A 27,748-nucleotide genomic window follows, 5' to 3' on the forward strand; every position below is an offset into this window, starting at 1 on the left:
AGAGAGGCTTAGGAAGATGGCGGAGGAATTAGACGAGGCAGCGGAAATACCATTGGACGAATGCGCGGGGGCGGGTGCTCTACCTCGATTTCAATCATACTTGGTTGATTACCAAATAATAGTATTTACAGTTAGAGCAAACGTCCCCCACCGTATTTTCGGGGAAGCAGATTTCATTGTCGGTGCCGATGGTAATCCAAAGCCGCGGCTATACCTTTTTAACTATCAAAATCATTTTGACGTCATCACTAAACCTAAACCTCTCTTCCATTTTTATTTTTTCTGCGAGAGGTGCCTTGTGGGGTACAACAACTTAGATTTTAACCACGCTTGCAACAAGTATTGTTATTCCTGCCAAAGGGCCGAGGAATGCGAGGGGGGAGAAATTAGATGCGGGACCTGCCATCGCGACTTTAGGGGGCAAGAATGCTTTGACGCCCATAAGGCTAGTGGAAGCAAAACTTTATCCGTATGCCAAAGGGTTTTTAAATGTCCCCGTTGCGCAAAAACAATAGATATGGGGAAACGCAAGTCACCTCACAACTGCGGGGAAGTCTATTGCGTCATCTGCAATAAATTCAACCCACACCCCCACTATTGTTTCATGCAGGTTACCGACTCTAAAGCCCACCCCGCGGCTAAAAAAGCTAAGACCCATCCTTCGGTTACTATCTTTTATGATCTCGAATGTGTTCAAAATACCCCAGACCCTTCAAACCCCAATGCTTTTCTACACACTCCTATCTTATGTATTTCTCACAAAATCTGTGATCAATGCATTCTCGAGAAATCCGATCAATTTACTTGCGCCACCTGCGGCCCTCGAGAACGGGTGTTTCTCGGGAATGATCCTGTTCTGGATTTTTTAAATTATCTTCAAGAATTCCACAATTCTCCCAAAATAACGGTTATAGCCCATAATGCGAAGGGGTATGATTTACAATTTCTGTACAAAGCCATGTTATCCATCAAAGCGTGGCGCCCTCAAGTGATAATGACGGGAACGAAAATGATGCAAATTCGATATGAGAATTTGACATTTATAGATAGTTTAAATTTCATCCCATCCCCCTTATCTAGCTTTGTTTCCACTTTTGGCTTAGACCCTAATTTAAATAAGGGATATTTCCCGCACTTGCTCTTCAACTTTGTTCCCGACCACGTGTTTGATCCAAAAGATCCTACGCGTACAAATTATGTCTTGAGGGAAAGCATGCCTCTTTTAGAATCTTACGCGCCAGACAGGCTAACCGAAAAAAACGCTCGGTTTTAATTTCATGGTACAACGAACAAGTTGAAGCCAAAAAAGGTTTCAACTATGTTGAAGAATTGATACATTATTGCCGTTTGGACGTTAGGATTTTAAGAGAGGGGTGCTTAAAGTACAGGGAGATTTTTGAGAAGATTGCGGACGTTAACCCTTTTAACACTGCCGTGACAATTGCCGGGCTCTGCAATGCCGTTTTCAGGAAGGACCACCTAGCGCCAAATTCAATTGGAATTGTTCCACCTCACGGCTATAGAATGAAAGACCCTCAGTCTAAAGTAGCCATCGAGTGGTTGAGGTGGGAAGCCCATAAGCACGGGGTCATTATTAAGTCGGCTTTTAACGGTTCCAAACCTAAAATTTTGAACATTAAAGTCGACGGGCTTCTAGTAGACGATCTTGGCGCAGATCAAAAGGTCGTCTACCAATTTCAAGGTTGTTTTTGGCACGGTTGTAGAACCTGTTTCCCGGTAAACAGAGACCTGGTTTTGCACGGTGACGTCACCCAAACTTTACACTCCCGCTATACTGATACTTTGAACTGTAATAAGAGGCTTAGGGAGCTGGGGTACAATGATGGGCATTTTTGATTTTTTTCTTCCCTCTCCCACTCACACCTTTTTTTAAATATTGACCAAAGCGCCGCTCTCCTCTCCCATCTCATAAGATGGTGAAATATTTTTAAACCTCTCTCCTTATTTTATCAAATTAAAATACAATGCCATCTCATCTCACGTGAACAAAATGGCTCTTTTCTATAGAAACCTCTCCTCTATGGCTCACCTCTTTTATTTTATAAAATGAAACCAAATATCAAGCGCACTACTGTTCGTCAGTATTATTGAAAGCTCATTTTTGTGTCCTCTCCTTTCAGTTATATACATTTTCTCTCATTTCATGGCAGCCCTCAAATCAGAGCCTTAGTTTGGCTCTCCTCTCCTCCTCTCCTTTCAGTTTTTTTTTAGTAGGTATATCTCTCGGTGAGTTTATCCCGGGTTTTGTATATCATCTCATTTTAAGCACCTGCAATGTCATCTGGTATTTTTCACTCATCTCATTTAACACTCATGAAGTCTTAGTTTTGAACTCAAAACTATTTCTTCAATCTCACATCATTTTATTTTTAGCGCTCATCTCATTTTTAAATTAGCACTTATCTCATTGTAAAAGGGTGTTTTATTATATTACATGGCTCGAGCAAGCTTCAATGAAGTGTACTTTTTGTATTTATATATGAGAATTTGGGGTTCGTTTATGCACCAATGCTATAAAATAAGGCGCAAAGTACTTGTTCTCAGTGAGCATCTAATAGAGTTTAATCAAAGCTAATCAGATAAAAAATAATGAAAGGCAAAATTAAAAGAGGTAAGTCAAACATTATTAATAAAAAATGTCATTTTTGACAAAGACGGGAAAGTGTAAAAGATAAGTGTAGAAAATTAATTGCCTGGAGTAACAGATATTCAAATTTTCCATTTTAAAAACATGATTATAAACATCAATTATTTGATAAAATTCTTATCTTAATTTTTTTTCACCAAATTTACTTCAGTAAATATAATTTAACATGAAAGATATGCATAATTTTAAAAAAGAAGCACGCTTGCATTTTATTTTCTCTCAAACATTTACAATTAGGTTGAAAATTCGGCCCAATAAGGGGAATAAAATGGGCAGAAAAACGTTTTCGTTAATTGTAAAGTTTTCGAAGTTTTTAAACTTTACGTGTTGTGTAGCTCTCAAGATATCACGATCAATCTACAGATTTTTTCGACACTAATAGTGAAATCACAATGAAAATGCCTATGTTATTTTCCGCTTAATAATATTTCCAATTTTAAAATATAAAAATTTAAACTGATATATATACCATATCAATATTTCCAATTTTATAATATAAAACTTTAAAAAAGCTACATTTTTTCAGATATCTGAGTATTTGAATCTTCCATAAGCAAAGTATAAAGTAGAACATTGTATCCCTTTAAAATTCTTGAAGGTGACTTATTTTCTAGAACTACTAGAAAAATACTGTGTTTAAATTTTTTGGGCAAATGAAATTTAGGGGAAAAAAGTAGGATAAGAACTTTTTCAGATAATTGAAGATTTATAATCATTTCCTCAAAAAGAAAAATTTGAATATCTGTACTTCAGGCAATTAATTTTCTATACTTATCTTTTACACTTTCCCTTTTTTGTCTACAAAGGCAGTTTTTATTAATATCTTCTAATTCAGTCTTAATATTATTTAAAATTGTTTAGAATCATTGGAAAGAAAACGTATTAGGGCGTTGCGCGTCCATCGGTAATCTAGCTTCATTACCAGTAGTCGGTAATCTACCGCTCTCTTAGAATACTAAAGCTTATCTTATTAACGCGTGTTTTAAATGCTTCGAACCCCTATAAATAACATAAGTTGCTTCAAAGATAATCTCAAAATTTATCAAAAGTACAAACTCAAAACACGTTATCCCGTAATTTCCGTTTAGCTGAAAAAAAAAACTGACAGCCACAACATAATTAAATAAACCTTTATTATGGTTGAGATAGTAGGGTTTCGCCTTTGAAAGTAACTCATTTAAATTTCAGGCGGTGCAAAGTTTCTCTTTTCTATTTTTCGGTTGTAGTATTTTTTACCTACTGCCCAAAATATGTCTCCCATCAACCACTACTTTCATCCAGTATCTCACCAAGCACTTCTATCATCAAGTATAACGACATCTCGTCAACCACTCCTTTCATCGAGTATAAGAACTTCTCATCAACCACTCATTTCATATCACATTAAAAAACCTATTTCATATCAACCACTCATTTCATATCACATTAAAAAACCTATTTCATATCAACCACTCATTCCATGGAAAACCAAAAACTTATATCATACACTCACTTCAAGAAAAAAATGCCCAAACACAGCCTCTCACCTATCACTCCACTCATGGACTACCGAAAAATCATATCTCACATCCAACTACTTTCCTCATGATCCAAAAAAATTGCTCTCAATACTAGGTTATCTCTCCGAGTTTGGAAAATAAAATATCTCACCACAAAGGTTACTCGTGAAGGTTGAAAAACCACCTCTCATCTCAAACTCACCACCAATATCAAATTTTAGTAGTACCTCTCCTCTCCTGCTCATATCTCAAGCTCAAAAAAGCCCTCTCCTTTACTCAGAAATTACTAAAAATTATGAGTAGGAGATGAGAGCGCCCATCAGTGAGTGGTAGTAGTAGTAGTATTAGTAATTTAGTAACGGGCGTTGGTGATATTTGATTCTCTTTGCCAAGCAGACATTGAAAAATTATTTCCTTGACCGGTATATTAGGGGATATTTCACTAGAAGTATATTTATTGTAGTAGGGACAGCGAGAGTACGTAAACGATGTGGCTTAATTATGGGCTAGACCATCTTGTTAAATGAGTTATTGGTATTTTTCTATTTAAAGGAGTAGCGAACTGATTTAAAAATTATCTTGAATCTAAAGAAAACCTTACTTTTTCGAGAGTTTAAACTCTTCTGATTCCAAAAATATGCTTGATAAATATTTAAATATGAGGGAAAAACACTTCGAAAACTTGAAATTTGGGGGCAGAAGCGAATTTGCCGAGAAGATTTTTGGCGGATTTTTCTCCTTGCTACGTCACTCACGGCATCTCGCGAAAAGCCAAGCGCGAGCGCTCGTTATTCCCGAGTCTACTAATGCCGCATGAATCTGAATAAAATAGGCTGAGACACTAACAAAATTTTAAACACAATACTTTTATTGCAATTTATAAATTTCTACGAAACCAAATACAAAAGTAAACTAGATTTTTCAAGGAATTTTTCGCATTTCAAGTTTGTGGATAACGAAAATTATGGCACTAACACTTTAAGAATCAATTAGAGGTTTCGGGAAAACGTTTTAGCACTGTTAAAGGCGTCGAAAAGCTATGCACTAGTGAAGATTTTCTTTCATTGGTAAATTTGAAAGTGATAGGGAGTCGTTTGTGAGTTAAAATGGATTGGGATTAAGGATTACTTATCCTTCTTAACAGTGACGGCACAATGTTCTCGAAAGATGGAGCCTTACAAACGATGAAGCTCTAATCTGGCCGGGGCAATCTTGATTAATCGATTTTTATTGAGAAAAAAGGTTTGGGTTGCTTATTGCTATTGTATAAGTATGAATCGCGGACCACAAATCTGTAGAAATCATGTCGATTAATTTAATCATTAACTTTTAATTAACTTAAAAATTTATCTTAAACGTGTCAGTTGGAAGGGGGACTCTTCATATCATATCCTGGCTAAGCTATTATAAAAGATATGAGTCTTTCAAGTGGTTTGTTATTTTCGTTGACTACCTGTCTTATCTTCAAATTGCTAAGCGGAATTAAACTCAAAAATATTTCGTATCTGATTAATTCTTGGGAAAAATGACACTTTTCAGTTTGGAAAGGCAAAGACTATCATGCCATTATACATTAATCAAAACGCGTCTTGGATTTAACCAAGACCTACAAAGTATCGATAAGAACAAGGTTAATCACTTGACTGAATGCGCAGATATTGAAACTTTTTTTTTAATTAAAACTTACATGCTTAAGAAAGTATGTTCCATCACCCTATTCCATTGAATAAACTTACTTTACTGGTAGTAAATTTTTTCCCTCTCAATAATTTGAAAAATTTACTTATCTCGGGTTTTCGAGCACAATTCCATTCCCCGAAAACATTTTATAACTACATTTATTATCACTTTTAAGAGAGTACGTGTATGACATTGTGTCGTTAATAGGTTGCTAACATATCCCCGTTTATGCCCTGAACGCTCCATAGTGAAACCTTTTGTTAATTTTAGTGCAAATTTCAACAATGGCAGCACATTCAACATGGACGTTATGATTTTTACTCTTGGTTAAACTGACTTATGTTAATAGACCACTTCGACATGGGAAGACACGGGGGTAAAACTTTGCCTTCCATCTCGCTCGAGTGAGTCGAGTCGATGGAAAGATCATAAATAGAGCAGAGACGGCGAGGGGTCAAACCCCCCCCCCTCCCATATGTCCCGATACTAAGGATTGACATCTCTTTTTTACGTAAAAAGGGTCTATAGCAACGGTACGACAGACAATGTTCAAACGGTTCTGCCATGGCGTTTCTATGGTTCGCAAGCAGTAGGGGCGTGCATGATATTCGTAATTTTTTGATTTTCTTTGTTGTAATTGTTAACTTAAGCGTGGTCGTAGCCTGAAATTTATGACTTGGTTATTTTGAAAAATAGCCTGCGTTCACCAAGTCGCGTGATCTACGACGCTGTGGCTCGACTCTGCTACTTAGTCTGTATATCTTCAGGAACAAGGATAATGCATTAACGGTTTTTAAAGGAATATGGGATTTTTAAACTTGTCGCTGCGAATCTTCCTATAGTAAATGTTGTATTTCTAGTAGCCCCAGAGACTTCTGGTAGCACTCTTTATGCATTTGGTAGAACAGTTTTATAGAAATTGAAATGGTAGAAGATATTTATAAAATAAGATTTGTTCGAATATTTAAACTTCAATTTGGTCGAATTATTTCGTAGTTGTCCTATTTCAAGGCGAGGAATGCTCTCAAAAACAATTACTATTTGCTGACGAATACCTTAAAAAGTGATTCACACAGAATTCTCGAGCAGCTTAACGCGTAATTGAGTGGGCTATTGCCTTGGTGACGAGGCCAGCGAAAGACAAGGCATGAGAATGGCACAAGGCGTACTTCTATCAAGGGGGGTATACAACTATACATCCTCCTTGTTCGTATCGGGCGCAGCAGAATCTAAAGCAGACTACCCCCTAATCGTTTTTTCATTGTTACGTGTAGTTACTAGTTATGAGGTATTTTTCCACACGAAAACTCTTAAAAGTGATAATAAATGTAGTTATAAAATGTTTTCGGGGAATGGAATTGTGCTCGAAAACCCGAGATAAGTAAATTTTTCAAATTATTGAGAGGGAAAAAATTTACTACCAGTAAAGTAAGTTTATTCAATGGAATAGGGTGATGGAACATACTTTCTTAAGCATGTAAGTTTTAATTAAAAAAAAAGTTTCAATATCTGCGCATTCAGTCAAGTGATTAACCTTGTTCTTATCGATACTTTGTAGGTCTTGGTTAAATCCAAGACGCGTTTTGATTAATATCTGTTACTTCGGTCTTAATTTTTATTAATTTTGCGTACATGCGGTGGTGATTAATTTATTTCAGTGCTCATTCCCGCTAGCTGCAGAAAAGGAAATAGTTTGTCATTCAATAGACTGAGAGTTATTAGCTAAGGGGACGTCACATCAATATTTTTAGTCTTAATTTAAGCTGATGAAATTCGTAGATATACGAGGGTGTGATGTCATGACAAAGATTTTAGTTCGACTATTTCTGATGAACCCAGACCAGAATATACCAGTTGCTTTCACGTTAATTTTGAACCCCATTTCCAATGTCATTGTGTCAACAAGATCTTATTCAGAACGGATATTTCTCTTAACCTTTACACGAGATTCAACATATAGATTACCATCTTTTGTGATTAACTTTAACCTAATTTAAGAAACTAAAATAGTAATTTTTTTTGTTAAAAGTGGCATTAAAAAAGACAACTAGCAATAATTTGGCAATATTTCAGGGGAAAAGAAATACAATTTTGTAGTGTTTTGGAAAAGCTGGCAATATCATAATAATTATAATATAATATAAATATAACGCGTCTTAAAAAGATTTTCTCTTCCGTATAGTGTGGTAGTTTGGCATATTTTATTTTTCGCTCTGTCCTTAAGTACAATTTTAATTGGATTTAGCCATTGGGATAGATGATAAATGATTAGCCAGCGTACTACGGGAGTCTGGCAATGGAACTGTGCTTAGATTTATCATTGAATATAGGAAATAATAGGATCAACAAATTATTTAGTAGTATTTATGAAACTAATGGTAACTATTTTACCTTTGATAAATAAAGTGAAATGAGAGTTACAGTAGTTTATTGATGACAAAAGTTAGGGTTAATAGTATTATTTATTTTATATAATAGTTAAAATATAAATTGTAATTTTTTAAAGTTATGGCTGTTCAGTAATTACTTAAAAGTCATTAAAACAATAAATTGCTTTAAGAATATTTTTGTTAAACTTTTTTTCAAAGTTAAAACACGTATGATTATTATTTTATTGGCATGTGCTAAAGATTTATTTTAAAAACACATTTGGTTTGATAATTGCTACATTTATTTATAGGACGCAATTTGGAATTGAATTTCCCTGGTTGTTATTTATTTATGGTATTCATTATAATTATTTTCCAATAAATAAAAATTTTATTTTTCACGTTTAAAGCTAATAGTTGCGTATTTTTTAAAGGGTTTCATTCGTAACTTTATAAGGAAAATTATTTTGGACACCAGAAAGGCTTTTGAGAATAATTAGTGATAGCGTCCTAACTGTCAAAAAATAGACCTTAACAGGGAAAAGCTAGGAATAACTATAATTAATTTTAACTGAATCTAAAATGTAAGTTTCACTATGAATACATGAGAGGGATTAAAAAAATGTTCAAAGAGAGTCATACGTGAAGGTTGGATTTAAAAAGTGTGAAAAGTTCAACATTAACGTTAGAGCACCAATAATCATTTTGTTAATCTCTCAAGTGAATAATTCAATGATGAAAAAATATTTATACACATGTAATCCTAGGACTGTAAAATTGAGAATATATAATAGCCAGAAAAATAGTAAGCATGGGTTTTAATGTTAAATTATTTTAGGTATAAAAAAGGGAAGGGGGAGTTTGTTAAAATACTGCTAATATACTTAAAGATGCTTTTTAAAAAGGGTAGTGATTTGTTGGTGTAGAATCTGCAGTTTAGCTCAGAGAGTTAATGAAGCGCCTTGTATTTCGTTAGTGACATCTTCAATCCAGTTGATTTATTTTTTTTCTATATTTAATACTATTGAACTAAGATGGCGTTAGTGGTTAATGTCATTAATTGGTAGCTTTTTTTACTGGTTCCATCGCGCTTGGTTTTGTTTTATTGATGTAGAGTCTGCAGTTTAGTTCACAGTTAATGAGGAGCCTTGTGTTTCACTATTGAACTAAGATGGCGTTAATGGTTAATTTCAGTAATCGGAAGCTTTTTTACTAGCTCCATCGCGCGTGATTTTGTTATGTTAATGTAGAATCTGCAATTTAGTTCAGAGAGTTAATGATGTGCCTTGTGTTTGGTAGCGACATCTCCAGTCCATTTTATTTTGTTTTGATATTTATTACTTTTGAACTCAAATAGCATTACTGCTTAACGTCATTAATTGGCAGCTTTATTTTACTAATTCCATCGAGCTTGTTTTGTTTGGCAAACGTCCGTAAAATAACGTTCATAAGGCGTTTCGATGGAAATTTAAATTGAAGTCCAAGGTGATTAGGCGGTTAATCACAGTTGGGTTTTTTAGAGTTACGAGTGAAGTACTTGAGGTTTAATCGGGTGGTGAAGGAGGGGGGATTTGGGGTATTTCACCAGCCGCGGACACGGGGTAGTCAGTTCCTGTAGGGTAGGCATGCTGACAAGTCCCTTATTCCCTCAAAACTTTGTCGCCCAGAAGCTTGGCTTACAGGAGTGCGCCCAAACTCCCAACATAGTAAAGTACATAATTTTAGTAACAAACCATTGCTGTTCTAAATTTTAATAACGTTGAAGCAACTTTTGTTCAAAAAAGTTTTTTTAGCAAAATCATATCTGTTATGAACTTCTATTGTGTTGATGAACTTGAAGGCAAGGCTTGCCAAGTCGTTATATAACTATGCAGGGAAATTAAATAATTGACACGTATTATTTGGCCTTGGTACAGTTTGACGTTCTATAGACACTCACTCAACAAATACGAGGGTTATTTCTTTGAATATCTTTGCTGTTTTTAATCCAAAGTCGCTCTCATTCTTTGCACACGCCAGTCTAAAGTGTCTGTTATTTCGGCATAAAAGTTGAATATTTATATTTCTTGATCTGTCTATCGAAGTCTTGTGGTGTTGTTTTATATAATGATGATGTTCATACTTTTTGGCTGTGTAGTTTTAATCTTTTATTATACTGGTAAAGGCTATGATGAATTATCTTTCTGTTGAAGCTTAGCAGCTGGCACGTGTTGATACAATACGCTTGTAGTTGTACGAAAATAGTCTTTAAATTGCATGTTTCAAAGTTGAACATATGAACTGCTCGTAGCATTTTTGTCGAAATAATTTTGTTCTTCGGTATATTAGTTATGTAAAGGGGCGGAGGGGGAGGAGGCGAAAGAAAACTTTACCATTTACTGGCTATTATATGTTCATTTAAATATGAGATTTTGAGGGTCAATTTTTATAAATTATGTCAGGCAACTCTTAGCTTTAAGTTTGAAAACAGTGCTGCTAGAACATGACAATTATTGTTTTGCGCGTGGGTTACCAAAGGGACAATGAAAAGGTTATAAAATTTTGAAGAAAAAAAATTATTCCAAAAGGCTTTGCAAATTCTACCCCTGTTGGTTTTAATCAATGGCACCCGTCACTCAGACTACTCCAGCTGGTGAGAAACACAAAGAGAATATGCAAAACTTCCTGGAATATTAATTGAAAAAAAAAATGTTTTAGTTATTTTATTTACACGGGTAATGTAATATATATATATATTTTTTGGTAACCGCAATTGGGGAAATAATTCTCAAACTTTATAAAAACAAATTATCCAACAATAGTAGGATATTAGTTAGTGGGACAAATTAATAAGTTCATATGGCTATTAAATACTTTAAAATAAATTTTTGTAAGTGGTATTAGATTGGGTCGGGTACACATTATTGATAAGTTATACAAAGAAAAGGTTATATTAATAAATAATATTTAAACACAAAATCTTCGCTACAGGGGTTGAAATTAAAACAGTATGATATTAGATTAAATTAATTTTGTTTATAAAATCTCGTGGACTTTTTTGGAACGGTTTGAAATTGTTAATGCAAAAAAAAAATTATGAGCGTCTTAATGTAAAAAAAATATAGCGCGCTTAAAAGAGAAAAATGGTAGTTGCGAAACTGATATTTAGAGAACTCTTGGAATATATTAATTTTAATCAGTATTTATTTAAAATTTGGGTACGAGTGTCTAAATCTCAGTTCCAAAAATCTGTTCAATGTTAACTAATAATATGAGTTTGTCTCAATAGTAACACCAGCTTATTAAAGAATTATATTTAATCACATAGCATTACCAACAGGGGCTACGTTTTTAACTTGTTTTTATATAAAATACCATTGGGGCAAGGCAAAACCCTTCACTAGAAAATTTAAAAATTAATTCAAGAATCATCGCCTTTTTTCGAAACAATAGCATGGCCCTACAATCCTCCTTCCTCTCCCATTCACGGTTATTATAGTCTGGGCAACATCAAAATTTATCTCCAACCATTGTAAACCTTTAACTTGCTCGAGAATTAACAAATTTACCCAATCATAAATTACTTTAAAGGGAATATGAAACTATTAGTATATCTTTGACAGATATGATGCTCCTTTCTGGTACGAATATTGAAATTTTAAGCTTTACCCGGGGTAAATTTGATATGGATTCTTCAATCACGTTAGATCCTTTAATGTGTCTGGACTTTTTCCAAGAGCAGAACAGTGACGTCAGTCAAGTTACTGACGAATCTCTCCCTTTTTCTGATTATTGCATCACTGACCTCGTACCAGCCGTTGTCTTTTCTCACAAAGTTCACATAATGTCCCTCGGCCAACGATTGACCTTTATGAATAATCGCCCCTTTAGTTTTAAAAAGCATCTTGCTCAAAGTGACATTTTGATTTTCAAAACTTGATATTTTGGTCGAAATCTTAACGGGACGACCATCTTTGTAATCGCCACGGAGAAGACACAAAAATACGTACTTCCCGCTGGATATCAATACATCACGCTCTTGTATTTTTGGGTTGTTACAAAATACGCATGGCACCTCTGTTAATCTCATCCTTTTTTCTAGAGATTTCCAATCAATTTTATCTCGGTTTTCTAGTGGAAGATTGAAAATGTTGCTTTCAACAATATTTTCCGAATTTTGTTCAACTTGACATTTGGGGCATTTGGTAAAGTTTCGCGACTTTGACCAAAAAAGATCTTTTAGAGCCTTAGAGTAATTGGCTTCCATTTCTTGACTTAGTGTCGTCAAGAGCACCATCAAAAATTCACTGGCGTCTTGTTGAACGTTTTGCGTAAAATGATTTCCGACAGCCATTCTCAGTTCCAACCCTTTACGACTGAAACTTCCTTGAGAACTCTCGATGTCGTTTATCGTGTCATGGAGGCAACGTAAAACTGGTTTTTCAACGAATGATCCATTGTAAGATTTAACCAATTCTCTTAATTCCGGCACTAATAAGAGTAGTTGCAAAACGCTATTAGAATAGCACGTTACTTGATCATCGTTAGCTAAACCTTTCAAGGGAAAACTATCCAAACTCTGTTGGGCTTTCCTTTTCTTCTTCGGTGTTTCTTCACATCTCACTTCCTCGCCTTCTAAAAGGCTTTTAGATAGTGTAGGCGCACTTCTTTTCCCACCTCTACTTTCTTTCGACTCCGTTATTTCCAAAAGAGGCAGATCTGGCCTATATTTTTTGCGAAGCCTGTTATATTCCATTATGGCTCGTCCATCCGCCTTAATTTTAGTCGGATCGAACTGTAATAGATGGAGTCCGGCTAAGGACGTCACTCTCGATAAAGCGACGTACGCCATGCCCGTTCCAAATAAATTCGGACCCAAATCCATAATGGCGCATTTTAAACTCATGCCTTGGCTTTTGTGTATCGTAATTGCGTATGCCAGGATGACGGGAAACTGGGAGCGCTTAACGTAAATGTTTGTCATGAGCAAAAATTTGACGCAAATTTTCTCAACTAAAAAGTCAGTGTTAGCGTTGTCGTTGTCGTTATTCGGTTCGCGATCTACTCTGAGAAAAATACCAACAACGTTTCCTTGTTCGTCCTTCTTGAATCCAGTTACGAAACCCATCGTACCATTTACAACGCCTTTTTCAAAACTGATATTCCTTCTGACCATTATACGGCAGCCAACGCAAAGAATTAACTCGCTCTCCAAACCGCCCGTTTTGGACGGTTCGTTTTTTAGACTTTGAAGTCTCCTCAAAATGTTTTTATTCATTTTTTTTCCATAGTCAGCGAGTCTATCCTGGCAAGGAATGACTTCAACTTTCTCGCCGTTTTTTCGCAGCATTTCGCCGTTGAATTTTTCGCACATGGCTAATTTAGGCATCAAACAAATTGGGCGAAACCCTTCATTGGACAGTTTAATGAAAAGGTCCATAGCCACCTCGATGTTTTTTCCTCGAGCAACCAATCTACTTTCTAAGGTTGCAACATCAGCTTTAGAAATATTTCCAATTCTAACTCTGCTTAAAATGTCGCCGTAACTTTGGTCGTTGGCTTGTCTAACATTTTGCGTTAGTTCATCGTATTTAAAAAACTTCCAAAGATCACTTCCTCCGATGCAATTGAATCTAAGTCTGGCTTCTTCGGAAGTGATTTTGATGAACGCGGGATTTCCTTGAACCGGAGGCAATTGGAAAAAGTCACCCAAAACAAGGATAAATACAACTCCACCAAATGGTTGGTTCATTTCCCAAAATTCGTTCAGCCTCAAGTGAACGTGAGTCAGTAACACCGACGAGACCATGGAAATTTCATCAATAATTAACAGTTTTAAATTTCCCAAAGTTTCTTTCATAATGCTCATATTGTCAGAACTTAGGGAATGGTATTCGGCAATACGCCCATGATCTACCGGCAACATTAGTAATCTGTGTAATGTTACGCCATTAACATTCAACGCTGCCAAACCCGTTGGCGCGGCAATTGCCACGCTAGCAGGATTTTGAAAGCGTCGCCTTACTGCGTTGGCGAGAGTGTCGATAAGAAACGATTTGCCAGTGCCACCAGGTCCCGACACAAAAAGGCACTTGTTTCCAGATTTTTCTCCCTCTTGGGAGAAGTGATCCATGATGTGATCATATATTCGCCTTTGATCCGAGTTTAGTAACGCCACATTGTCATCATCAGTCTCGAAATTGATTTCCATGGCAGCTTCCACATCAGCCATCGCGTGTTCAGTTTCGATAACAATTTCTTTCCCTTGTAGCGCATTTTCATCGTCTTCACTTTCGGCCTCCGATACTATGGTTTCTAGCTCGTTCGCCTTTTTAGAAGCCTTCCGTTTCTTTTCAACTTCTTTGGAAACCGACAGCTTCTCGTGATATTCTCTCATGTCTTTTAACACCGAAAGCGAGTTTTCGAAAGCATCGGCGTATGTTTCAAAATCGCCCAATAGCTCAGTTTCGTCACGCCACGGTTTGAAGAGGATCAGTAGAGCGTGACAATACTGTTCTTTCTCCTCCATCGGGTCGTGAATAAAGTGCTCTATTATGTACGGCTTAATTCTCTTTCTCATGAAACCCAGATTGTTTTTCAACTGGATGAGATTCGCATTTTTCTCGACACCCTCGGAGCGCATGGCATAATCGTAAAACTGACCAAATTCCCGCAAACTAAGATTTTCCAAGCTGTCGGGACGATTCGGATACTTGTCGTCGACGAACCCTTTTTGGCAAGTGTCCTTGCTTTCGGGGTCAGTTTCCCTCAAACGAGCGAGTTCCTTGTAACCTTTCAAAATTCTCGATCGGTTTTCTTTCAAGTTAGTGTTTATAAATTTAGTGCTGTCAGACTTGTTGTAAAGGTCTTGGCCCAGCATCATATCGAGAGCTTCATAAATTCCTATTTGCTTGCACGTCAAAGATTTCAATCTATAGGCAAATAATTTTTTGGACAAACTTTCGTTGCCTAACTCGGCAAAAGTTTGGTCCATGTCAGCCCGGTCTCCCTTTGTCACGTAAGCCGTAACATAGTTTGCCACTATTTCCGATTTGTCAGCGACAAATTGCAAATCCATGTTGGCTTTGGAAGCCAATAGTAGCGTTGGATTATAATCATTTATTAATTCTTCGTGCTGTTTTCTCGGCAAGTCGTACAACCGTTTCTGCACCTTTTTCATTTTACGGTGACGAGTAACTGATCTAACGGAATTCATAGTCGCTACGTTTGTTACGTTACGAGGGAAACCGTAACGACACACTCTCGATCCTTTTTTAGAATTTTTCACCTTCTTGTAACAACTGGAGGTGCATTTGTGAAATTGAAATTTTTTTACCAGCCGGTGCAATTCTGGACTTATCGATGCGCTTGGCATCGAACACGTGACGTGTTTTTGCACGTAATCCAAAATAGTCTCAGGCGAAGAAGTTCCAATCTTTGGAGCGTCCTTGGCCCACAAAAGCATGTGGTAGTGAGGTAAACCACGAGATTGGTATTCAACCCGCCAAAAATGATGTTCTATCATGCCAAGAACTGGATTTTGCTTACACAAGACAAAGTTGTTTAGCAGCGACCTCACTTTGTTGTGAAAGTGCAAATTTACGCTAAGCGGATCCAAATTCAACAATTCAGCCACCGTCATCGACTCTATTCCTGGAACGTCTGAATTCACTTTTCTCAAGTGATCGTGCAGTTCCATATCATCGTATTCGGCCGGATTAAAAGTTAAAAGCCAGGTGGGAGGACCAAATTCCCGAATCATCGCTAAAACGTTTCTAAGAACTTTATACCAGTAGTCCTTAGTTCCTCGAATATGACCCAAGAAAGTAGCTAAATTACTCTCAAGTTCTTTATCGCCAGATTCAACGCGACTGAGCAAATTTTCAACCCCAATAGGCATGGGTTTTTTTACACGAAGAACGTAGTTCAAACTGCTAGAAATCGCTTTCATTTCGCATTCTTGATAAGAATGGAACAGATAGGCGTAATCTCGTCTAAAAATTGGACTCTTGTTCAAAAAACGGGATAAACGATACTCGGTTTCCGTTATTTTCCCAAATGGTCTATCATCGTGCTTGCCAAAGCGACCCTTAGGGAACAAATGAACAAAGCTCATGTATTCCAAGTTTTTGTCCCAAGTGCTAACTGGCTCGGCTTCGACGCGCTTCATTTGGTAAGCGCCCAGTAAATCTTTCGGTGGTTGAACGTTCACTGGATGAATAGAGTAATGATCGTACAGATCATTGGCTTCACCCTCAGATAGTTTTCGCAACAAAGCCTCGGGCTGTGTTAAAATTTTGTAGGCGTTGCCTGGTGCAAGCCTAGACTGATTTTCATCCTGCTCCTGTATGTTCGAAGCGTTTTGGTCACCTTGGACGTCGTGACTACTATCCGCTGGCCCTTCTGTTTGAAGCGCAGCGGAAGCGCGTGTCAACGCATCGGATACATCATTAATTAACGCAAGTGGATCTGTTACGCTCAGTAATTCTTCGGGAGTCAATGAATTTTCATTTCCATCAATTTCTTGCGTTCCACAAATATATTCCTCATTCATTGTCGAAATATCAATGTCTTTGTAAAAAGGGTTTATCTTTTTCAGCACACTGAATGCTTTCAACACTTTTTCGAGGCAAACAACCTGTTGCCAAACTTTTTTGTCCGCTGTGGGAACGCCATTCACCAAGATATGCAGTTCGTGATTTTTGGGCACCGTCTTGGGAATCATCTTCAAATTTTTCTCCACGGGTATTGGAAGATAAATTACTCTTCCCTTCAAAGCTTTAACCGTGCCAAATTGCATGTTGGAGTTGGTTTTAGTGCCTAACCGCACCACAGTGTGGAAGGCTTTCACAATTTGAATTAAAACTTTCTCGAACATGTTTAAATTGGTGACATCTGGCGGAGGATTGTCAACTGCCAAGTTGTTCAGAAAACTTCTGTTGGGAACTTTACCCTTTCCCAAATCCGTAGCGCAGTAACGACATAGAAGCATGTCCGCTTCTCTAGCGTCCGAATTATTCATTATCCAGCCAGCTCTTAAAATCAGATAGGCCTCGTTCTCAAAAACAGCACTGTTTACCAATTTTTCTACTGCTCTTAAATCAGATTTTTTCAATAATCTTAAACAGCAGTCGCAGGGCGTGTCGTGAAACTCGTTGGTGTTTAGCATTGCCCGAGCGAATTGATTCTCGTAAAGACTCAAGATTTCACTTTCATCGAGACTCGGCCGAGGAGCGTTAACGCTTCCTTCAGGAGCATCGTTTTGTTCCTTATTTAAATTTTTCCCACGTGTAGCAAGGGTTTTCCTTAATTCCGCCATGACATTCGTCACAGACTCGTAATCACCACTTTCAATTTCAGTTGAGATTTTAGTTAACGCGTTGAGTAACGCTTTGACGTGATAAATATTATTCAGAATATTTCTAATTCCCGAATAGTGAGGAGCCAGTTCAGCGAAAGCACGCAAATAACTTTGGCACTCTTCGCTATCAGCGCAGTAAGCAGTGTGTCCTAGGAACGGAACTATTCTCACAACTATTTCGTCTCCATCTGGTGGTATAAACACGTTTGATTTTTTGCAAAATTCTTTTCTTAATTCGCAAAGGTCCAAATCAGACTCAAAAATTTTAGTCAAAGATTTTTCATTCGCATTGGCAACTGTGTTTACGAAAGCTAGTACTTTTGCAATGGCTCGAGTTCGAACATTACAAATATCACTGCATTCCCAATATACAGTTTTGTTTTGGGTTTCAATAAACCCACCTTCATTGATCACAAAATTTGATTTTGGATTCTTCTCTTCAGTTTCAACAATGTTGAAAAGATTCGTAACATCTCCCGATTCATTAACTTGTAAAACTAGTTCAACATTACTAGTTGCGTTATTGTTTTTCATGTCAACGATATTTCCCATTTCGTCAACAAACAATTCTTTAGTCGAAGTGGTAACACGGTCTCTCAGAACTTTTCGTACACGACCATCAGAATCCAATTGAAAAATTTTGCCGTAATGTGACTCATCGTCATTTTTCAATATTTTACCATTATTTCCAATCGGATAATAGGTAGTTTCATGGAAATAGGCCTCTTTCATGCTACTGTGAAGCCTTTTACCACCCACAACTTCTGTCAAATTGTCACAAGTGACTGACCCAATTTCTTTGATTTTTTTGACAAAATCCTTAAATTCACTAACTATCCTCGTTACTTGGGCGTGGTAAGCCGAATATAATTGCCTTTTGAAATGCAATATTCTACCAGCTAGCACTTGGCATTTTAGGTTGTGAGAGATAGACTTCGTGCGTTGTTTTTTAGTCTCACCGTTGAAAGACTCTGACGCCGCCAGTCTTTCAGTTAGACGTTTGACTAGAAACCTTTTATAGCTTTCAGCTATAATTTTTTTGTTTTTCGTTTTGAAAATTCCCGCATTGAGAAGCTTTTTTGCAAAACCAAACTTATCTTGTTTAGTGGGTTTCATATATTTTTTTTTATTTTTTGATTGGGAACCCACATTAGTAGTGCCACCACGTGGTTTAGTCCAATTTTTTTTTTTCGCAATACCAAGGCCAGATTTACGCGCAACTTGATTATTTGCGTATTTTCTCTGAAAGCACTCCTTCTTTTTCAAATAGTGCTTTTTAAGGCAAAGTTGCCTACTTTGCTTCTTTTGCAAAGCTTTACTCTCAGCTTGCAATTTTAAGTTAGCTTCTGTTCTAGATTTCCCCATTGCAAGGCGTTTTTTTTTCCGCTTAGCTTGTTCTCGAGTAACCATTTTAAATAGTCAAGAATGGCTGTCACAATAATGTATTTAATAATATATTGCAACGGGTTTTGCAAATATGTTTGTTACACCCAGCAGTTCACAAGGAACTTTTTAAGAACTCTTTGAATTGGCAAAGGTACACACAGAACCCTTTAAATTTGCAAAGGTACACAAAGAAACCCTTGAATTTGCAAAGGTACACAAAGAAACCCTTGAATTTGCAAAGGTACACAAAGAAACCCTTGAATTTGCAGAGGTACACAAAGAAACCCTTGAATTTGCAAAGGTACACAAAGAAACCCTTGAATTTGCAAAGGTACACAAAGAAACCCTTTAAATTTGCAAAGGTACACAAAGAAACCCTTGAATTTGCAAAGGTACACAAAGAAACCCTTGAATTTGCAAAGGTACACAAAGAAACCCTTGAATTTGCAAAGGTACACAAAGAAACCCTTGAATTTGCAAAGGTACACAAAGAAACCCTTGAATTTGCAAAGGTACACAAAGAAACCCTTGAATTTGCAAAGGTACACAAAGAAACCCTTGAATTTGCAAAGGTACACAAAGAAACCCTTGAATTTGCAAAGGTACACAAAGAACCCTTTGCAAAACACTCAGATTTCAATGATGTAGGTAATAATGAAATGTGAGTAATAAAAAATAGGCTTATCATAAACTTTAACAAAAGGAAAATTGGAAAGAAAAAAATAATTGAGCACAAACGATGTACGAAGTTGGTTTAAATAACCAACTTATTAACCCATAAAATACTTCTAAATATAATTTGAAGTAATAGATATAATTAAATACAGGTTTTTAATAGAGGAATACGAACCTTAAGCCTGGCTTCGGAAAGTTGCCGCCTAAAAGTGAACTTTGAAGAGGCAGAGTTCGTAAGGGTGTAGCCCACTCGATCACGCAAGTGCGTGCAACTTGCGTGATCGAGTGGGGCAGTGAGCTCAAAAATAGGATAATGTGCTCCCTGAGTGGGGTGTGGTAAGGGCGAAAAGCCGAAAAAAAGTGAACTTTAAAGAGGGGGAAGGTGCCCTATTAAAAATCAAAATTGCGGCTGTATGTAAGGAAGTTTTACTAGTTAAACCTTGTTTAAATCTATCACATAAGGGTAGTTTTTAGGTTTTAACGGGCAAAATTATAATTACATTTATATCATAGAATTGAACGTTGTTGAACAAACGATTATTCTCCTTTTGGAGTATATAGAGTTTGTAGAAAGTGGCAGAAAGAGATGTTAGTGGAAAGAGCCCAAGTCTTAAAGTATAAGTATGCAGTCATAAAAGGGAAGAAAACGGTTTAAAAATTAAAGCAATTTGCTTGAAAACAATGACATGAGGTGAGATGTTTGTTTGAATATTTTTGGAAATTTCAAAACATGCTCCTGCAAATCTGTGTTTTATGTCAGGATTGGTTATAAACCCAGATTTCCCATTCATGGGAGCTTCACCTGATAACAAAATTTCTTGCGAATGCTGCGGTCTTGGATTATTAGAAATCAAATGCCCTTATTCAGTAAGAGAAATAAAAATAGACGAGTATGCAACTACGAAATCTTCATGCTTGGAATATTGTTAACAAACGAAGAAGTATAAACTGTCCTCTAGTTACGCTTACTATTATCAAGTACAAACCCAAATGATGATCCGTGATAGAAGTTATTGTGATTTTTGTCATTTGGACACTGAATGAAGTCAAAATTGAAAGAATTTTACCTGACTGAACTTTGGGAAGAAATAATTCAAAAATGTACAAAAAATTTTTACAAGTGCATATTATTAGAATTGGTTTGTAAGCATTTTAGAAGAAATGTTCTCTATAATGGCATTAGAGAAATTCCAGTGAACTCTCTAGCCGCAATTGTAAAAATCTGGTCAATAAAAAGTATTGTTATTGCGGTAAAGGGGAAGAGGGGAGAATGATAGCTTGTGATAATGAGAACTGTGATAGAAATAGTTTCATAATAACTTTCATTACATATCTTTAAAAATTACAAAGGCCCCAAGTACAAAATATTTTCTAAAAACCAACCCAAAAACCGAGGTAGAGGTAGACCAGGAAAGAAAAAGTGATAAAACTTAATTTGTGATAATTTTTATTCCTTCCACCTTAATTGTGCAATAAAAAATTTAAAATTTGCAAAAATATACTATGAACATCTTAAATCTAATCAAATGGTACTACAGAATTGATGGAAGGCAAGTATAATAAACGGTCCTCGTTTCATTTGATTGTATTTTTTGAAGTCTTCATAAAAATTTATATTTTCTATGGTTAGATCAGTTTGAATTTCGGCAGTTTTGTATGTATTATTGCTTGTCTGACTCGATGCCTCCACCATTTTAACATTAGCTTGAACAGATGCATTTAAAAAAAGTGGTACGCATTGACAAGCAACTTCAGTTCTTCCAGAATCTTCAATTCTGTCTTCAAGAATGCTTATTTCCATAATCACAGAATCATCTAGACTGTCTACCGTTAACACAGAATCATCTTGACTATCTTCCGTTAACACAGAAACGAAGAGATCATTTCCCAATGATGACATTGAGATCGCATTTTCACTTTTTGATTCCAATTCTCTCTTCTTCTCAGAACGCTCTAAATACCGATTATGTAAATCTAGTCTAGATTTTGGAGATCTTAAGCTTTGCACACTTCTATATCCCAGGAAAAGTGATGGAACCCAATCAGGGTGCGTCTCATCCTCCAAATTTGATGGTTTTCCTAAATTAAAATACATTGCATTAATGAAAAAATTTTAAAACTTGTACCATTTCTTTAATTTTAGTATTTCTTACCTGAAATAAAATGACGACTACATATTCTATGCCATTTCTGTATTAGATCAAAAGTTGAAAATTTTTTTTCAAGATGAAGGGCGTTAACCCAAGCCTGCCTTCTTTTACGCGAAAGTTCTTCAATATAAGGCCCATATTTCTTATTTACACAAGGAAAACAGTAAAACGAAATCCCCTTATCTTTTTCCGTGCGACTTTTACACTTAAAAACTGAACAATAAACCATTTTTAACTAAAATATTAATTAAAATTGCTAAGCCTGTGCCACTCTATGAGAATTTTAAAGGAAAACTCATTTGTCGTCTGCTACGTCAGACTCACTCAGAATCTGGCAGCCCGAAACCGGAAATAAGCACAGGACAGTGGACATTGTCCAATAAAATTTTAAAATGTCCCATAACTTTTTTTTAAACTATGGACAGTTTGACCAATGAGTATCCCGAAATTTTGATATCTTGACTATGGAGAAGCGAGAATATTTTGGCACGCACACTCCAGTTACAATGTCCTATAAATTTTCGAGTCAAATAGGGGGTCACTGGACACACGTCCTATAAGAAATATTTCTTATTTCCAACCCTGATTGCAAACCAGCAAAAACAATTTTGATTGGTCGGTTACGAAAGTTCTAAAGACCACCACTAACCTAGCTAGCGCTGAAGACGAATTATTGGGGGCAGCACTGTAGAGCGTCTTTTTTCAAAAAAATTAATAATCATAACTGTCAAAAAATATAAATTTAATAAACCAAAACTTTTTAAAATGTATTAAACCAAAAATATTTAAAAATGTAATAAAACAAAAAATATTTAAAATGTAACAAAATAAACATTAATAAAACTTGTTAAAAGTGTTTGAGATAAATTATAAATCTTGGGTCCATTAGTTAACAAAATAAGGTGTGCTGTCATTACTTTCCTTGGAAAATCACTGTTAACGACAGTGCTTTTTCTTATGTTTAATAGTTTGCAAGGTATAAAAAGATGTTACGTTGGCGAGAAATATGTGGATATCTTCTGTAGAAAGCGTGGTTTTTCATAAAGCCTTACCTAATTTAAGATTTTAATCATTTGGGTAGAATTATTAGTTCAAAATATTCCTAAATCCAATTACAGTCAAAGCTTCCTGACATTTAAAATGTAGTTTGGTCTAAAAGCTATAAGGAGCTAACAACTGGCTAGGGGGAACAGATAGTCTGACGTCACACAGCCCCTCTCTGGTTGGAATTTTTGCGAGTAGAATACTGTTTCCAACCGTTAGGGGGGATGAAACTCCAGTAAGAGATAGAAGGGTGTGACGTTTCAGGGTCAGAACTGTTAGCTCCCTATTGTCTCCGTCATGAGTTCCCATATCAGAAGGGGAAAAGAAGTATTATATTCTTCCCCATAATATTTATCAAATTATTATTAATTTATTAATTTCTTTATCAACTTGCGTTAATCATTTCCTTCCTAACATAACTAATTAAAAGATTATTAATTTCTTTATCAACTTGCGTAAATCATTTCCTTCCTAACATAACTAATTAAAAGATTATTAATTTCTTTATCATCAACTTGCGTTAATCATTTCCTTCCTAACATAACTAATTAAAAGATTATTAATTTCTTTATCAACTTGCGTTAATCATTTCCTTCCTAACATAACTAATTAAAAGATTATTAATTTCTTTATCAACTTGCGTAAATCATTTCCTTCCTAACATAACTAATTAAAAGATTATTAATTTCTTTATGAACTTGCGTAAATCATTTCCTTCCTAACATAACTAATTAAAAGATTATTAATTTCTTTATCATCAACTTGCGTAAATCATTTCCAATCAAAAGATTATTAATTTCTTTATCAACTTGCGTAAATCATTTCCTTTCTAACATAATTAATCAAAAGATTATTAATTTCTTTATCAACTTGCGTTAATCATTTCCATCTATTATTATTATTATTAGTTCCAAACCATTGTTTGTTGGATGGCTCACTAATAGTGGTTTTGTTCGAAACTGAGCTTCATTCATGAAATATTACATATAACCACAATTAATATAACTTGTTAAAAGTGTGTTTGAGTTAAATTATAAATATGTAAACTATTAATTAAGAAAATAAGGTTTGCTGTCAATACTTTCCAGAAAATCACCGTTAATGGCAATAGTATTTATTGTATTTAATAGTTTACAAGGTAAACAAACGTGTTACGTTGGTGAGGAATATGTGTATAAATCTTCTGTAGTGAGCGTTGTTTTTCATAAAGCATTACCAAATGAAACATTTTAATCATTTAGGTAGAATACAAGGTTTTAATTAATACAATGGAACCCTGATTTGAGTAAATAAATAACGGCATTTTTAACTATCACTACTGTTACCTATGCTTACGAAATAAATAAAGCATAAATTCATAGCATAATACAAAGCAGACTTCGAAGACAGAGCATATATGAGGAAACCAGGATGGGAAATAAGATTGACGGGCCTGGTGCACTATGGATATTGTTTTGACCAAGGCTTAGAGAAATTAATTCACCATGGCTGCGCACCACGATTAGAAGCATTAAAGGGGCTGAAGCGACCAAGGCTTAGCGCAATTTCACGGGTTTCACCGCCTTAAAAAAAGTGGCAAGTTTAGAAACAGATTGTGGGACAATAGAAAGGTGGAAAATTATGAAATTAGGCTTATATTAAAACTTGAAACCTACTTTATATTATATTTAAAATCTATCCATCAGCAAATCCTCAAAAAATATGAAAATGACAACGATAAAGGACCCACTCTCAAATTTTTGCCCCTTAAAAAAATGGCGACCACAAACGGGGTATTTGTCACGGCGGCAATATTAAAGCAGTCTTATCTCACTACCGATAGGGCATTTCAACCAAAAGGCATTAAGAAAAAACAATCGGATTAATATGACGCAACTAAACGCAAAAAAAGGCCAATTTTGGTCGCGCTGCAATTTTCTAGTAAATCAGTCTATCCATGCTTAAATAACGCAGATTGGGGTAATTTTGAAAATTTAAAATTAAACATACTTAAACTTAAAATTAATCAATGAAAGCTGGAAAGCACAAATACTAAATATGAGGCTTTCATTTGAAACCGTTTTCAAATCAAACAAACGTATAGTTATTTCATGACGGCTTCCACAAAAAGGCTATCTGTTAAATTTTTCCCATGTTATTTCTATGGAAAATTTCATGATTTTCATCAAAATATCGTAAAATTTTTATGGAAATGAAAACCACCCTTAGCAACTTTATTTTTTATAAGAAAAACTAATGGATGGATCTTTTTGAAATTTTAACCACATATTTAGGTCCCGAATTGTAGTTCTGTGGAATTTTTTCAAAGCAGTTAATACGATACAAAAAAAGTTATAACCAATCAAAAAACCATCCTTATACATTAAAGTCGGTATGAGGTCTTATCTAAGAGAGCTATCGCTCTCCTAGAATAATACGATATGCATTAATGGATTGTAACTGAAGTAGACGATGAATTTGTTTATATACAAATATCTACAAACAAACAAAAGAAGTATATATTTATTCAATTTACTGTTATAAACAGTGATAATCGAAATACTTTATCAGTTTAATAATCGTAACTTTAGACTTGATAACAACAAACAAAATATAAACAAGGCGTATCTACAAATAAATGTCGGCGTTCAATTGTATATAGCGTTTTCTATAGATAAAAGAAAATAATTTCGTCATATACTTTATAATCCATTAAAAAAAATTGCAACTTATTACACATCTTTTTACTACTCATAAGAATATATTCAACTAATAAAAATTATATATCAACAATATGTTACATTTTGAAGAAATACCTGCAGACCTCATTGACAGTTTAAAATCTTCATGTTTTTAAATCCTACGTTTTGGCTACTCGTTTATGGTTTCATAACTTAGTTGTGATCCATTTTCGTTTCATTATCCATTGCGATCATATTGGAGATTCCGCGTACCCGCATCAATGTTTGGCATCATTTTGATATATTATGTGAAGCATTCGGTAATAAAATGAAACGTGTTGCGAAATGAGAATATTGTTTCTGAGTAGTATGTGTTAAATTATTTTTGTTGACCTTAACTTTAACTAAAGAAATTACTAAATAACTAAACTGATTTTGATTATTAACCCTATTTGGTTTTGTGAACTGTAAATGTGTGTCATAACTCTGTACAAAAATTTAATTAGAAATGTTTTGTTTCATATTGAAATACTAACCCTTCAAATAAAAAGTTTTATCAATAGTCTTTATGGGTTTCTCTTGCCCATAGTTCTATTTCACTTTCGCCTGAGTCACGCTTATGGTTTAAAGCAATAATTTTGTTTGTTAAAATCAGTTCATTATTCCACCGAATTACTTCTGATCGACGTTAGTTCGACCAACCCATTAATTTTATTCAAAGGAATAAAGTTGACTTTTAAGTTATTTTTCAGTCTCAAATTTTAAAGTAAATTTAGCTCTCCCACTCTTGGGCAACCCTTCAGCCAAAATCCCATTGCACTACGTGGGACAGCTACAAACTTGAATTAAATACAAGCGGGATTAGGTGTCCCTGCCCAAGCGTTCTCGGTTTAGTAGCTTTGGTCAAAATGTTTCAAAGTTTCCCAGAATTCAATCAAATACATGTGTCTAGTCCAAGCTTACTTGATTTAGTTTCTTGTAGAGAGCTGCATTTCAGTTTCAAACGTTACCATTTTTTCCATACCAGTTTTGTTTACCAATTCCACCCATATTTTTCATCAACCTCCCCATCCGTTGCCGATCCGTGGTTTCCAAATACCAACCATTCCCATTCCCAATTAAGAAACGTTATTGCAGTTCCAACCATTAACGAAATGAACAACAGCAGAAAAGCATTTCCCTACCGAAGAGTTCGAAAGAATATAACCTTTGAGCGTCTTGGTTTAGCCCAAAATTACCACTGCAATACGGGTTCTTCATCGGGAATTTTAGTAAAAATAAGGAGGATGAAAAACTGTAGAAAAATTTCACTTGACTGAGGGACTCTTGTTCGCCCGTCGCCAAGTAGCGTGAGTCACTTCCCAAAATATCTATTCCGAGAATTTGGCGCAAAAATTTAAAATGGACCGATTGACAGCTATAATAGCCATGAATCTCTTGTGGTAAAGTAAGAGTAATACGAGCTAGAAGACGGTACTGTGAGCTTAGCTAGCTAGTAACTAGGCTACAACAAACTAGCTAGTAACTAGTCAACAACAAACTAAGTGAGATGAGTAGCAGTGGCACCTATGTTATATTGCCATATATCGTCTAATACAGTATTTATTTTAGAATTTTCCATAGAAAATAGATTCTATCCATTTACCAACCATTTCCAACTAAAATGTTTATCAATTTAACAACTTCCATTTCATATTGTTTTTTTTCGTCCATTTTCGATCCGAATATGTGATATTACTAGAAAAGCCATCCATTCCCACGGTTTTCAATAGTTACCGCGGTAAATGGAAATTTACCGTTTCCATGCAGCTCTCTAGTTTCTTGGGTTGAAATCTTTTCCAGGTTTAAAAACACAGCCAAATATAAGCGTGAGTAGGTGTCTTTGTCAAACCATACTTGGTTTAAAGGCTTTGATTGAGAAGTATTTCATATTTATCAGAATACAGTGAGATCCAAATGTACTCCGTTTAGTGTAGCGCCCGGAACCTTTTCGCACTTTAGTTTCATTAAGTTTACATTTCCAAAGAACTTGAAGTAGTTATGCCTAATGTGACAATTTTGAAATGAAAATGGAAAAGCGCGCGTCATTTTTCTCGCACCAAACTTGAGAGACCTTACGGTACGTTTTCATTCACGTTGTGAGTCAATACTTAGTTCTGTACCGGGAAATAAATACCTCGTTAATGAATTTGCGGTTGGTTTTTCGTGCATTGTAACAGTACATAAAACATCTTTTCGAGAGAAGTGTACCACAAAGCGGGGTAATTGTAACACGAT

The 27,748-nt window shown here is 35.4% G+C and overlaps 1 protein-coding gene and 2 long non-coding RNA genes across 4 annotated transcripts; 1 reads left to right on the forward strand and 2 right to left on the reverse strand.

Moving 5' to 3' along the window:
• Window positions 1–19,456: 19,456 nt before the first annotated feature.
• On the forward strand, window positions 19,457–21,901 carry LOC149622048 (uncharacterized). 2 transcript variants are annotated; one of them, XR_016374997.1, is made up of 4 exons: window positions 19,457–20,032; window positions 20,131–20,308; window positions 20,378–21,664; window positions 21,761–21,901. It is a non-coding gene; the product is annotated as an uncharacterized LOC149622048 (long non-coding RNA). The 2 variants fall into 2 exon arrangements; XR_016374996.1 differs by having other exon boundaries at window positions 19,458–20,308.
• Window positions 21,048–21,996, reverse strand: LOC149622049 (uncharacterized). The gene is made up of 2 exons (XM_089853612.1): window positions 21,771–21,996; window positions 21,048–21,696 (listed from the first exon to the last, which is right to left on the reverse strand). Exons 1-2 carry the CDS (start codon window positions 21,994–21,996, stop codon window positions 21,140–21,142), a joined length of 783 nt encoding a protein of 260 aa, XP_089709738.1. The 3' UTR covers window positions 21,048–21,139.
• A 1,893-nt stretch (window positions 21,997–23,889) lies between these two features.
• On the reverse strand, window positions 23,890–25,223 carry LOC149622050 (uncharacterized). The gene is made up of 2 exons (XR_016374998.1): window positions 24,467–25,223; window positions 23,890–24,373 (listed from the first exon to the last, which is right to left on the reverse strand). It is a non-coding gene; the product is annotated as an uncharacterized LOC149622050 (long non-coding RNA).
• Window positions 25,224–27,748: the final 2,525 nt, after the last annotated feature.

Source organism: Phalangium opilio, unplaced genomic scaffold (genome assembly GCF_054372755.1).
Source record: "Phalangium opilio isolate 3A_F unplaced genomic scaffold, DU_Popi_V2 ptg000200l_1, whole genome shotgun sequence".
Lineage (NCBI taxonomy): Eukaryota > Metazoa > Arthropoda > Arachnida > Opiliones > Phalangiidae > Phalangium > Phalangium opilio.